Source organism: Lissotriton helveticus, chromosome 1_2, assembly GCF_964261635.1.
Source record: "Lissotriton helveticus chromosome 1_2, aLisHel1.1, whole genome shotgun sequence".
Classification (NCBI taxonomy): Eukaryota; Metazoa; Chordata; class Amphibia; order Caudata; family Salamandridae; genus Lissotriton; species Lissotriton helveticus.
Genome location: NC_136058.1, coordinates 439,084,313 through 439,098,599, shown reverse-complemented (window position 1 = coordinate 439,098,599; position 14,287 = coordinate 439,084,313). Strand labels below are relative to the sequence as shown.

The 14,287-nt window shown below is 46.6% G+C and overlaps 2 protein-coding genes across 2 annotated transcripts in view; one reads left to right on the top strand and one right to left on the bottom strand.

Annotated features, from left to right (window-relative positions):
* Positions 1 to 8,076, top strand: part of LOC144807669 (uncharacterized) — a 50,179-nt gene extending 42,103 nt beyond the window's left edge. Inside the window, exon 2 of the mRNA XM_078673303.1 lies at positions 3,382 to 8,076. Coding sequence (XP_078529429.1) covers positions 4,589 to 5,752 — 1,164 coding nt within the window. The 5' untranslated portion in view covers positions 3,382 to 4,588 and the 3' untranslated portion in view covers positions 5,753 to 8,076. The remainder of the gene's footprint in view (positions 1 to 3,381) is intronic.
* LOC144807670 (uncharacterized) overlaps positions 1 to 14,287 on the bottom strand; it is a 329,338-nt gene that overhangs the window by 127,751 nt on the left and 187,300 nt on the right. The gene's annotated exons all lie outside the window — the stretch shown is intronic.

The following is a 14,287-nucleotide window of genomic DNA, read 5'->3' as shown; positions in this document are numbered from 1 at the left end:
TTGCCCAATCGCTGAGGCCCATTTACCCAAAAACACTTTGCCACCACTGAAATTTGAAGCCTCAGAGGTTGTAACAGCCATTGAGGAAATGTCCAAAAACAAGGCGCCAGGACCGGACGGGGTCCCCGCCGATCTGTTCAAGGCTGCCCCTGGTATGTGGTCAAAAATTTAAGCAAACCTTTTTAACTCCATTAGTCAAGACAGTATCCCTTCATCATGGTTAACCTCAACTATCATCCCGGTCTGTAAAAAAAAAAGGTTCTAGGCAGGATCCCTCTTGCTATAGACCAATCTCTTTGATTGACTCGTCTGTAAAGGTCTTGGGGCGGGTGGTCCTGCATAGACTGAGCGAATGGTTGAGGGTAAAAGGGGTCCTGTCTAATGTACAATACGGTTTTAGGTCAAATAGAGGTACCATTGACCAATGTTTAAATCTGCATCTCTTAGCTAGCAAGTATACGGTGGCCAAGGAGGGTAACCTATACATGGGCTTCATGGACCTATCCTCGGCGTTTGACCTAGTTAATAGGTCAAAGCTTTGGATGGGTCTCCTTGAGGGGCGATGTACTAGGCCATTCAGATCTGAAAGAGGGGTAAGACAGGGGTGCATTTTGGCACCCCTGTTGTTTACCCTCTACATAAACGCCCTTGAGACTGAGCTGGGGGAGGTTTCCCCGGACATCCCGCATATGGGGGAACAGGTTATACCAGTTCTCCTATACGCGGATGACGCGGTACTCATGGCTCGTACCGGGGTGGGCCTCCAGAAATTGTTGAATGCCTTTGGTACCTTTTATGAGCACTCAAAAAACAAAGGTGTGGAGGGTCAGGGGGAATATTTACAGACCTGTCTACTCAATCCCCCTATTCTAAATATATAACACACAAAAGAGTAGAACAGGTCTAGGTGTGGTGTGCTTCTGTACAGGCGACTGTGAGACAATTGGATCTATGCAGGGGCGAACAAAGACTGTTCAGTCACTGAGGTTGGAAGAATCCCATCAGACCACCCATTTGGCGGAGTTTCATCACATGGGACTAGATAAATATCCAAAACCTCACCCGACCTTGTAGTGCCGGGAAAAAACAATACTTTATGTAAAACGTTCCTCAACATAATAGCGTTAATAAAGTGCAGTGCTCAAGTGATGGTGTAAAGTAAAATTGACTACTGAGACTCAGGATACTTTCAGATAAAAGTCTGAGTGTCAAAGGTTTAAAAATCCGCCGGGTAGAGGCTGAAACATGTCGACCATCTTGCTTAGCGCCATAGGGTAGTATCAACATTTTACTACCCGGCGGATTTTTAAACCTTTGACACTCAGACTTTTATCTGAAAGTATCTTGAGTCTCAGTAGTCAATTTTACTTTACACCATCACTTGAGCACTGCACTTTATTAACGCTATTATGTTGAGGAACGTTTTACATAAAGTATTGTTTTTTCCCGGCACTACAAGGTCGGGTGAGGTTTTGGATATTTATCTAGTCCCATGTGATGAAACTCCGCCAAATGGGTGGTCTGATGGGATTCTTCCAACCTCAGTGACTGAACAGTCTTTGTTCGCCCCTGCATAGATCCAATTGTCTCACAGTCGCCTGTACAGAAGCACACCACACCTAGACCTGTTCTACTCTTTTGTGTGTTATACCTTTATGAGCAACCTTGATCTCAAGGTAAATGCAAAATAATCTCAGGTGCTAATTGCAGGGAGGAGTAAAAATAAAGGGAAATCAAAAAGCTTTTATTGTAACAACGAAGTAGTATGTAGGGTCTCCTCGTTTCCCTATCTTGGTGTAGTATTCGACGAGAAGGGCACATGGCGTCCTCAAAACACAAGCCGTAGTGTGGCTTTTCGCAGGAGTGTTTCGGGCCTCATGGGGTTTGCCAAAAAATTGTGAGGTAGACCAGTTGAAGCCATTATTAAGGTTTACAAAGCAAAGTGTTTGGCAGTGGCCTCATATGGATGCCAAATATGGGGCTATACCCCGACTAACAAAATCCAGTTGGTGGAAAATAGATTTTTAAGAGGGCTCCTCTCAGTTCCCCAGTCAACCCCCACTTTTACTACACATACTGAAGTGGGGATCGAATACATCTCAGACCAAATTAAAATAGCACCCCTATTATATTGGTTAAAAATTTGGCTAAACGAGGAAATTACCTTAAACCATTCTATCATTAAAGACTGCTTACATCTGGAGATGGCTGCTAATATTGCTTGGCTGACTTATATCAAAAAGGGTTTTCAGAAGATAGGCCGCCCAGCCTTGTTTCACTACCCCGAAACAATAACCAAAAAAGACATCGCCCTAACAAAAAATGCTCTAATGGATCTCTTAACATTAGAACGGGAGGAGATTGAGATGAGAAAACCTCTTAAAGTGCTAATTATGGGCTGGTTAGCTGCTCAGGCCCTGAACCATATTTATCGGTGGTAAATAACCGGTACCACCGATACCTCCTTACAAGATTTCGTCTAAATTTGATTCATTACATCCTGGGTTCCTTCCGTACTTGGTGTATTCCTGATAAAGCAGACCCTTGTTCCTGTGATTGTTTTTCATCACAAGACACCCTACATTTTGTAATGTTCTGTACATTTTATGAACAGTGCAGAAGGAAATATTTGTTACCAGTCCTGAAGAAGGCGGGCTTTGTTCAGGTTAGACCAGCTTTAATATATTTAATGCAATTGGGTAGCCCTTATATTATGTTTTCTGTAGCCAGTTTTTTAACGGCAGCCATTCGTGTAAGGAAAAACAATACCAGCTTACCACAGATTCGAAGTTGCTTTGAGTAAAATATATTCTGTAAAATTATGTAACATACTTGTGCACTGAGTTTTAAAGGATTTTAAAGGTACCAATTTTATGGTGATATAAAACTTTTTTTAAATGTACAGTATTTTTTAATAATGACAATGAACTGTTTTAATTTTATTGGTGATTACTGTAAGTGTTTTTTATTGCTACTTAAAATGATTGTACCATGTCTTTTATGATATTAATTTTATCGAATAAAGAATTTTTGACTGACTGACTGGGTGGGCATGCTTGTTCTTTGAGATATTGCTTGCCTGGTTTGGGGACTTGTGCGAAGAGGTATACCGCACAGTGAGGGGGAGGAATTTTGATCAGACACTTGAATAGCTTACTGATGATTACTGATGTGCACAAAACTGTACATCAGAATTTCCATCTTTAGACCTCTTCAACCTAGTGTTCCATTGTTCTCAAGCTTTCTATCTCGAAAATGCCTAGTGCCCTCTCATTCCTCTCTCAAAATGATCTCAGAATCTGGATGTCTGTATTAGCTAATAAATGTTATTCCTTAGTTCCAGTTTGTTTTCTTTAACAATCTCTATTTTTAAATCCACAGGTGATTGAAGAGTGGGCACGGAAGACAAAATGGTGGTCAGTAATAAGCAAATAATTGAAAACTATTAAAGGACTGATGCTAAAGAAGTAAAGTTGCTTCAGAGCTCCAACAAGAGGAAAGTATCCAGGAAAAAGATGTGGTGAGGAACTTGGATTGGAGTAAAATAAAGAATGTGAAAGCAGTTTCTATAAATAGACTTCCTGCTGCTCTAATGGTATGTGAAGAATGCCCTGGAGATACTAACCCAGGGCAGGAAGACCATCTGTCTGAACCAGTGAGGACAAGCATCAGTCTAAAGTTCTATCCAGTCCAAGAGAAGAGAATACACACAGAACAAGTGGGACTTGAAGAGTTTTTAACAGACCTCAGCCAATGGAACACTTGAGCACCATATCCAGTGAATGGTCTTTAAATCAAAAACAAATATCTGTTCATCACTTATACAGTGTAAACGAAGCTGCTTAAAAGACCAGGTGGTCAGGTTAGGACTAAGATACCTGTTAGTTACGAACTAGCGATGTGGGTATATCTGGGACCAAGGGAAGGAGAATGAGGAGAAAAAAAGCACCTCTGTGACCAAGGACCACCTTTTGATTGTAGTCCGGGTCCACATGTCCACAACCATTCTTGCCCATTAGATGTGACCTCGGGTACTTGTTACCGGGCAAGACCTGCAAAATCCTTAACGTCCTCATTGTAGTCTTATATACAGACATTGAAGGCATCCGTAAGAAGGGTGACCAGAAACAATGTGCTGCTACTGATACACAATAGTATTCTGAATGTTCATGCCAATACATTATGTGAATATGTACCTAGCTTTGAAATACTGAACACCAACCAGAGACTTGATCAGTGCTTCATTAACTCATAAATAAATATGAGAAAATGGTGAGATAATCCACATGGATGTAATGAAGAGGCAATAATCCCATGAGAGGCTTCCCCATAAGCAGCAGGGACTGCTGATATTAAGGTTGTAGGGTGAATTAGGTTGCCTACGGAGGTTATAAACTGTAAACTCCACAGAGAAGTGATCTTTGGCTAAATAAATGTCCAAGTGTTAAGTTGAACAAGTGCAGCACATTTGAGTGGGTGATGCTAAACACATGCTGTATAAGATTTAGTATTGTCTTATGGTGTGTCTGCTAGAAAAATCCCAACTTGGAGATATTAACTTCAGAAAGAAATCTTTTCTGATCTCATAATGGAATGTATACAAGACAAAACCGATCTTGGAGATATTAGCACCGAAAAGAAGTCTCATACCTGCTCTGAATGTGAGAAGAGCTTTAGTTGTCAATCCAGACTCAGTCAGCATGAGAAAATTCACACTGGGGTAAAACTTCATCAGTGCTCTGAATGCCTGAAACGCTTCACTCGCAAATACCATCTGACTCTACATGTGAGAACTCACACTGGGGAAAAGCCTCATAAGTGCTCTGAATGCCACAAAGGTTTCCGTTGTAAATTCAGCCTTACTCGACATGAGAGAATACATACTGGAGAAAAACCTTTTCATTGCTCTGAATGTCTGAGCAGCTTCAATTGTAAAACCCTTCTCAGTCAACATGAGAGAACTCACACTGGAGAGAAACCTTATCAGTGTCCTGAATGTCACAAAAGGTTCACTCAAAAAGCCTATCTCCGTAAACATGAGAGCACTCACACTGGACAGAAACCGTATCAGTGCTCTGAATGCCTAAATAGTTACCAATGTAAAGCAGATCTCACTCTACATGAGAGAACGCATACTGGGCAACAACCTCATAAGTGCTCTGAATGCCAGAAAACCTTCAGTCGGAAAACCATTCTCACCCGGCATGAGTTAACCCATACTGGGCAGAAATCCCATCAGTGCTCTGAGTGCCCGAAAAACTTTAGTCGTAAATACCTTCTCACTCAACATGAGAGAACCCACACCGGGGAAAAACCATATCACTGCTCTGAATGCCAGAAAAGATATTGGACGAAAAGTGGTCTTAAATTCCATGAGAGAACTCACACTGGGGAGAAACCATATACGTGCTCTGAATGTCACAAAAACTTTATTGACAGAGCTGGTCTCACTCACCATGAACAAGCCCACACTGGGCAAAAACCTTATCAGTGCTCTGAATGCCTAAAACAGTTCAGTTATAAAACCAGTCTTATTGTACATCAGAGAACTCACACTGGGGAAAAACCTTATCAGTGCCTTGAATGCCAGAAAAGCTTCAGTTATAAACTCAGACTAACTTTACATGAGAGAACTCACTCTGGGGAAAAACCTCATCAGTGCTCTGAATGCCAGAAAACCTTTTGTCTGAAAAGTCACCTTACTGTTCATGAGAGAACACACAATGGGGGAAGAACCTTTTCGGTGCTCTGAATTCCAGAGAAGCTTTAGTTATCAAATAATTCTCACTCCACATATAAAAGCCCATCCTAGCTAAAATAATGTATGAGTGTTATGAAGGCATGTAAAAATTCAGTTGGAAGGTCAAAGTTATAAAGGAAAAGTGTTTATTAGTGTTTTGAATGCCAGAAAAGCTTTAGCCTACAGCTAACCTATATATGGACACACAGTAACCTATAAGTCACTCCTATGGCAGGCCTTAACAATCCAGGAGGCAGAGTGCTTGGTTATGTGTGAGATGGTGCTCTAGCATGAGCTGAGCCTGTCTGCAGCTTTCGGAACCATGTCCTTTAGCTGTTTCATGATAGCGTCATACCATATACTTTTAAGTGCATTATGAACCTCGCGGTTAAATGCTAACTCTGGTTTGACATTATCCAAACATGTCGAGTAAGGTGTCGTACGATTTGGAATACTACCCCCTCGCCAATTCTGGCGACGGGGGTAGCATTCCACCCTTCTGGAGGGGCACGACATGTACAGAACCTGAACCCCGGTTAAAGTTAAACGGAGCCTCAGCATCACAAAATGGATGCTGCCACCACAGACACAAGTCTGACCTCCAGCTGCTGGGAGTCCTTCCAGCGAGGTAGGCTTCGACAAAGGGTTTCCTGCCTTGGGAGGTGCTAGCACCACCCCAGACAGGATTTTGTGTATCTGGTTTGGTAGGGCTGAATAGAATCAGACATGCCCGGGGCACACAAGGTGTCCCCGTGCATAGGCCAGTTCAAACCGTTGCTGGGGCACTCCAGCCCCAGCTCTGGCGCAAAACTGGACAAAGGAAAGGGGGTGTAACCACCCCCCTTCCTGGTCCCACCCATAGGAGGGACCTAGTAGGTAGTCCCGCCCCTAGAATTGGTTTAAAAGTAGGAGCTGAGTCGCAAGACTGCAGATTACCCTGAAATTCGACTGAAGAAGAAGAAACTCTGGACCTTCGATGTTCTGCTGCTCAGAAGACTGAAGAATCTCCCTTGTGGCCAAGGAGTGACCACCCTGTGAACACAGGCACCATCCAGCGATCAACGACTGCTTTGCCGCCGCCTCCTGCCCGAGCCCAGAGCCTGACAAGAACCAGACTCCCAGACATCTAACAGCCCGATCCACAGTCCCTGCAAAGCTGAGACGAGTGGAGGCGACCTGAGACGTGGGACCGGACCTCTTGAAACGTCCACGAGAAGCTGACTGCGCAGCACCCGAGGCCCCCTCAATGCCGTTCTTGGGGTCTTGAAAAGCCCCACCACCGAGCTACGTTTGCACCAAGGACCAGCCCCCCAACTCTCATGAGATCTGCGTGGGGCCCTTCTGCTTTGTTCCACTCGACGCGCTATCCGGTTACTAGTCCGTTGGCTAGTGGCCATCTTGGTGACCAAACGACAACTTTCCACCACTGGTCTGGTTGCTCCAGACTGGCCCTTGCTGCTCCCAAAAGCAGCAACCCCTCTGAGCTTGCTGGTTAGAGTCAGAAGCCTTCTTTGTTTCCTGCGTGGCTTGCATTAGCCAAGGCCTGTTTGCTCCGATCAAGAAGCCGACACCGCCATCAACTAGAACCTACGTGGGACAGCTCATGAGTGAATCCAGGTCATCGTCGCCTGGTCCACGTGGCTGAAGAGACAAGCTTCACGACATCACCTGTTGGCATCCGACAATGCCTTGTTCCTTCCTGGTTCCACGCCGGTCACTGGCTAGTGACTGTAAACATTGTCCCTTCTGCTTTCAGGTCTTCATCACTTCATATCCACCCTTGGATCCACCGGAACTCTACACATCAGGTCGCCTGCAGCATCAACACTCCAAGGCTCCATCTGAACTCCTGCAGAATCCCGACACACTTTGGCAACAATGCACCCGCTTCCTGTGGGCGAGGTAACGCTGGCACTCCGGTGCCCCCGAGTAGTTTAACACTCCTAGTGTCCAGATTCCAAAGGGTTAAGTTCTAGACTGACCAGAAGACTTCCTACCTTCACCTTTTTAACTTTTACGCATCCACTGACTTCAATGTAAATTGCTCCTAACTTTGCGCACTGCAAACCAGATCCCGTGGGCCTCCTAGTTTCTAACTTGCGTTAGTACAGCATCGCCCCAGCGATTCCCAAGGCCCTAGGCCTTACTTCCTTTCGACTCGTGGTACTTATACCACTTCTTTAGTATATGGTTTTAGGGGCCACCCGGGCCTATCCATAATTGTGCCACTTTTGTATACTTATCAATTGAATTGTTATAACGTGTTTGCTCTTGTGCTCATAAAGTGTTCAGGGGACTATTTGTAGTAATAAATACATATATATGTTGAATATATATCCTGTGTGGCGTCCTTTCACTTGGTGTTCAAGGGGTTACACATGGTAATACAGCCGGCTTCACATGCCAAAAGAGTTTAGCCTAAGACTGCTTTGTCCACGCTACCATTAGGATAGCTGGTCTATAAGGTTGACTTACAACCAATCATCATACGGGTTGCTTGGATTGATACAAGGTGGTCACTAGAACTAGTGAACATCATATATCAGGCCAACTTCTCACACCCCTGTGTGGGTTACACACCTTTTATCTGACCTAGAAGCCCATATTGAACAGATTACCAGTTCTCATCTTAAACCCTTGATGTCTAAGCTTGACAGATTGACCTCTGCAATTAATAGTCTAGGTCAAGGGAGACCTCAGTTGGCTGGTCCATCGGGGAACGCAATTAATGGTACACCCCCTACCCCTAGTGATCCCAAACCTTCATCACTAGGAGAAAACAAAACAGTTGAATTGGCTAAGGTAATAGTAAATCCTTCACCGGTCCCTGTTGTGCCGCCGCTAGGGGTTGGAAAAGCGGTTGCTGGAAAACCCCAAGCGACAAAAGGTCCCACTGGAAACAGGCTAGGGTCCTTGAATCTCCACCCCTGCTCTATTAGCAAAAGTCCGGAAGAGGGGACCCTACCAGCCCTGCCCACTCTTTACCTACCGGTTGAGTCCTTGCCCTACGTGGTGGTTCTTGTGGGGGTCCCCCCTTTAAGCCATGGTAAAAGTGAGGATCATTCCGAACTAAAAAACAAATGCATACAATGGCTTAATGTAAACAGGCCCCTTCCTTCCGATGTCTCGGGTGAAATACTCTGTGTAAGAAGGGTTGGGTGGATTGGGTCTGGGGCTAAAAACATCGTGGGGAACTGTGTAGTGTTCAATTTTAATTTTAGGAGCATAAGTGCGGTAGATTATATCTGCAGTAGGTCACCATCTTGGGCAAACACCCAAATCTTTCCCCTGCATCTTTCATATTTTTATCCTATAACCCATCCCAGACAGTATAGAGGTATTCGACAGGAGGAAGGACAGAACATCCCGCCACTAAACGTTCATCAGGGATTAACCCCGTGGGAGGTTAGCCATCTGCCCCCCCCCCCCCTACTCTCACATTTCCCACAAAGGAATAGGTTCAGCGTACTGGAGCAGGTTGAATGACGCCAAGTGGGACAGGGCCTTTTTATCAACTCAGGTAGCGGCTGGATTAAGCCAATAAAGCCCTTGGGGTGCAACGGCGACAGTAGTTCACCCCCCGAAGCCAATAAATCTTTTAGTAGATACCACGTAGCCAAACCCTTGTGGGCAGGGCGGGAATAAGGGAGTTGCATCAGCCTTGTCCTCTACGGTTCATAGGGTGTTACACTTGCTATCTTGGAATGTGGCTGGGTTACAAAAAAAGACTATCTTACCAGAGAGGAATGCGTTTATCGAGAAGTTTGATATCTGCATGTTCCAAGAGACTTGGAGTTTGCTCCCAGTGTACAAATCAGGTTATGCAACTTTCTTTTTGCCCGCAATAAGCTCTGGGAAGGGTAGACCCGCAGGGGGCCTTCATGTTTGGATAAAGATAGCATTGAATTGGGATATTATTGTCCATAAACCAGTGAGCGAGGACATTTTACACCTTTGATTCCCAGGGCACAACAAGGGGAGTAGGATAGACCTATTTAATGTTTATTCAAGAGGGTCCCCAGGGGACCAAATGTCAAGCACAATAGCGACCCTTAAGCAGGTATTAGCTAAATGCCCCCCGCTCTCTAAAACCATAGTGGGTGGGGATTTTAACTGTACATTTGAACCCCTAAGCAGGGATGATCCCCTGGGTATAGAGGATGAGGACTCTAGATGGTCTATACCGGCCCTGTCACTAGCACCAATCAGAAAATGGTCCCCAAGGGCAATACAGATTAATGCCCTGACCATGGAACACAATCTAAGAGCGCTAAACGGCAGAACAAGCTCAGACCGTGGCAGGGCAAACATATTTAATAGGCTTATTGGCCCGTCGAGAATAGATTACATCCTACTTGACGTCACCTTGTGGCGAGATCTAACCGACATGGAGGTAGTACCTTCCCAGGACAGCGACCATAACCCTTTATGTTTGAAGTTAAGATAGGGCACATTAAATGGAAATAGGAATAAAGCCCCCCTGAGGACAACCAAGGAGGTTGTCCCCTACAATTCCATTCGTAGGCTGAAATGGGACAAGGTCCAATCCCAGGAAGGGAATCTCGGTAGGATTAAGGTGCATTTAGCAGAGTTGTTTGCAGACCTAGAGGAATTCGAATTGGCTAATGGTATTGTTCAGGACCCGTCCTTCTCTCTAGTTTATAAAAATGCAATAGAGAAAGTGGGCCAATATTTTTCCATGTAATAACAAAAGGAAGAGTAAGGGATTAATTCACAAAGTGTGAACGGAGTGTACTCCTATTCCCCTAGGTAAGGTATTAAAGTAACAAAAGGAGGAGTATACTCCTCCTTTTGTTACTTTAATACCAATATTTTTCCACCCAGGGCAATGAGGGTAGACTGAACTACAAACAGGCAAAATCTAGTAACCCTTGGTACACGGACCAGTTCAGGGAAAAAAGGAAGGAGCTATCAGCCGCCCTGCTTAAAAAGCATCCTTCACTAGTTAGAGTGGCTAGGAAGGATTATGCCAGGTTATTAGTGCTAGCCAAACGCGAGTGGGAAGAACAACATTGGCAGGACCTTAAATCTGCAGCCCACATGAAGAATTCTTCTCTGTTCTGGGATTTGATCAACAAGGCCAGACGGCGGAGTATGGTTCCCATTAGTAATCATATAACAGAACAACAATGGTATTCCCACTTCTTTGCTTTGTATGGCGGAGCAGAGGTGATACCCCCCTTTCCCCCAGCATGTGACATCGAGGGCCATGTGCCATCGGTGCTCTTAGATCCATTTTTGACCAGCGAGGTAACATTGGCCATTAAACATCTGACCCCGGGGAAGGCGGCGGTCCCTGACGGGCTACCTGGGGACCTCCTTCTGGACGAACCTGCAGTCTGGGCCAGACTCATCGCCCTAATGAATTCGATCTCTAAGGGCTACCCAGTGCCGGATTCGTGGAAGGGAACAGAGGTTGTAACTGTGTACAAGAAGGGGGCGAGAGATGACCCTACCAACTACAGACCGATCAGTCTAATAGACGTGATCCAGAAGGTGGTTGGCAGGGTCATCGTCTCCAGGGTGGGTGTCTGGATGGAAGAGGAGAACGTCCTTTCCCATTTCCAAGCGGGATTCAGCCTTCTTTGTTTCCTGCGTGGCTTGCATTAGCCAAGGCCTGTTTGCTCCGATCAAGCCGACACCGCCATCAACTAGAACCTACGTGGGACAGCTCATGAGTGAATCCAGGTCATCGTCGCCTGGTCCACGTGGCTGAAGAGACAAGCTTCACGACATCACCTGTTGGCATCCGACAATGCCTTGTTCCTTCCTGGTTTCACGCCGGTCACTGGCTAGTGACTGTGAACATTGTCCCTTCTGCTTTCAGGTCTTCATCACTTCATATCCACCCTTGGATCCACCGGAACTCTACACATCAGGTCGCCTGCAGCATCAACACTCCAAGGCTCTATCTGAACTCCTGCAGAATCCCGACACACTTTGGCAACAATGCACCCGCTTCCTGTGGGCGAGGTAACGCTGGCACTCCGGTGCCCCCGAGTAGTTTAACACTCCTAGTGTCCAGATTCCAAAGGGTTAAGTTCTAGACTGACCAGAAGACTTCCTACCTTCACCTTTTTAACTTTTACGCATCCACTGACTTCAATGTAAATTGCTCCTAACTTTGCGCACTGCAAACCAGAACCCGTGGGCCTCCTAGTTTCTAACTTGCGTTAGTACAGCATCGCCCCAGCGATTCCCAAGGCCCTAGGCCTTACTTCCTTTCGACTCGTGGTACTTATACCACTTCTTTAGTATATGGTTTTAGGGGCCACCCGGGCCTATCCATAATTGTGCCACTTTTGTATACTTATCAATTGAATTGTTATAACGTGTTTGCTCTTGTGCTCATAAAGTGTTCAGGGGACTATTTGTAGTAATAAATACATATATATGTTGAATATATATCCTGTGTGGCGTCCTTTCACTTGGTGTTCAAGGGGTTACACATGGTAATACAGCCGGCTTCACATGCCATAAGAGTTTAGCCTAAGACTGCTTTGTCCACGCTACCATTAGGATAGCTGGTCTATAAGGTTGACTTACAACCAATCATCATACGGGTTGCTTGGATTGATACAAGGTGGTCACTAGAACTAGTGAACATCATATATCAGGCCAACTTCTCACACCCCTGTGTGGGTTACACACCTTTTATCTGACCTAGAAGCCCATATTGAACAGATTACCAGTTCTCATCTTAAACCCTTGATGTCTAAGCTTGACAGATTGACCTCTGCAATTAATAGTCTAGGTCAAGGGAGACCTCAGTTGGCTGGTCCATCGGGGAACGCAATTAATGGTACACCCCCTACCCCTAGTGATCCCAAACCTTCATCACTAGGAGAAAACAAAACAGTTGAATTGGCTAAGGTAATAGTAAATCCTTCACCGGTCCCTGTTGTGCCGCCGCTAGGGGTTGGAAAAGCGGTTGCTGGAAAACCCCAAGCGACAAAAGCTCCCACTGGAAACAGGCTAGGGTCCTTGAATCCCCACCCCTGCTCTATTAGCAAAAGTCCGGAAGAGGGGACCCTACCAGCCCTGCCCACTCTTAACCTACCGGTTGAGTCCTTGCCCTACGTGGTGGTTCTTGTGGGGGTCCCCCCTTTAAGCCATGGTAAAAGTGAGGATCATTCCGAACTAAAAAACAAATGCATACAATGGCTTAATGTAAACAGGCCCCTTCCTTCCGATGTCTCGGGTGAAATACTCTGTGTAAGAAGGGTTGGGTGGATTGGGTCTGGGGCTAAGAACATCGTGGGGAACTGTGTAGTGTTCGGGGAGGCGCTAGGGGGCGCACAGCGGAATGGCTGCCTGATCCGCAGCTCCGCCGGGCGATCATCAGCTAGGTGGTCGATGTCCGCCCTCACCCCGTTATTCAGCTCTCCAGGGCCAACATCACTCATGGGAAGTGGAGGTGCGTCGGCGACGAGGGGATGCTTCAGCTAATTCTCCGGCAATAACGACTTTTCACCGTTTTGGATGCGGAGCTCGCCGGCTTGCCTGACAATATGGCCGCCATCGGACAGCGGATCCCAGTGCCAAGACGCGACCCGGCTTAGTCTCGCCCTCCTGTACTGATCATCGCAAGCGGAGGTGAGGGTTAGCGTTCAGGGTCTGTGGAAATGAGTGGCGTTGCCCTTCACTTCATTTACCGGCCACAGAGCTTTGCAGACATCCAGACGCAAATGCCTGACAATATGGCGGCGGGAGGCTCCGGAGCGCCGAGGCTGCTGCCTTCGCGCCTAAACGCGCTATAACTGCTGCACGGACCTATGGCCTCCGAAAGAGCGCTAACACACTGCGGACTGCTGTATGGTCCTAGGGGCGGTCTGTCCTGCCCAAAGTTCCGAACATCACCAACGCTGCCACGTGGGCGCCCGCCCGACCGGCCAGGACACGCGACCCAGACACGGTGGGGCACACGCGGTGGGAGGTGTTCCCGCGTCTCGCTGCCTTCTGCAGGGCCCGGGACGGGGCTACAGACGGTCGCTTACAACACCAGAACACGCAGAGGACAGATTACGCAAGCCGCATCCCCCCCTCTAGAACGGTGCAGTCTGATGAGGTGAGCCCGAGCTCTGGGACGTTTTCACGCGTGCTTGCTACACGTCTGCACGGAGACATCACGGCGGCAGCGGCGAGGGCCACGAGGGCATCTGGGGCCATCCTCAGGAAGGTGACTTCCCCTTCCACTACCATGGGGAAACCTGATAAACAACAGTCAAAGATCTCTTTCGACTCCAAAAAGGCGACGAGACTAATGGACGGGGCGGTGGAAGAGGGCGGTGCGACCGACCCACCACCCAGTTCCAATATGGAGAAGATACTGCTAGCGATACAGTCAAATCTGCAGGACATCAACGGTAAGCTTGATAACCTCACATGCAGAATGGATAGTATGACTGCACGTCAGGAGAAACATGGTGAACGGCTGGATGAGGCGGAGACCAGGATTTCCGCAGTCGAGGATGAGGCAAGGACCTCCACCACAAAATGCACGGGAATGGAACGTCTCCTAGAGGT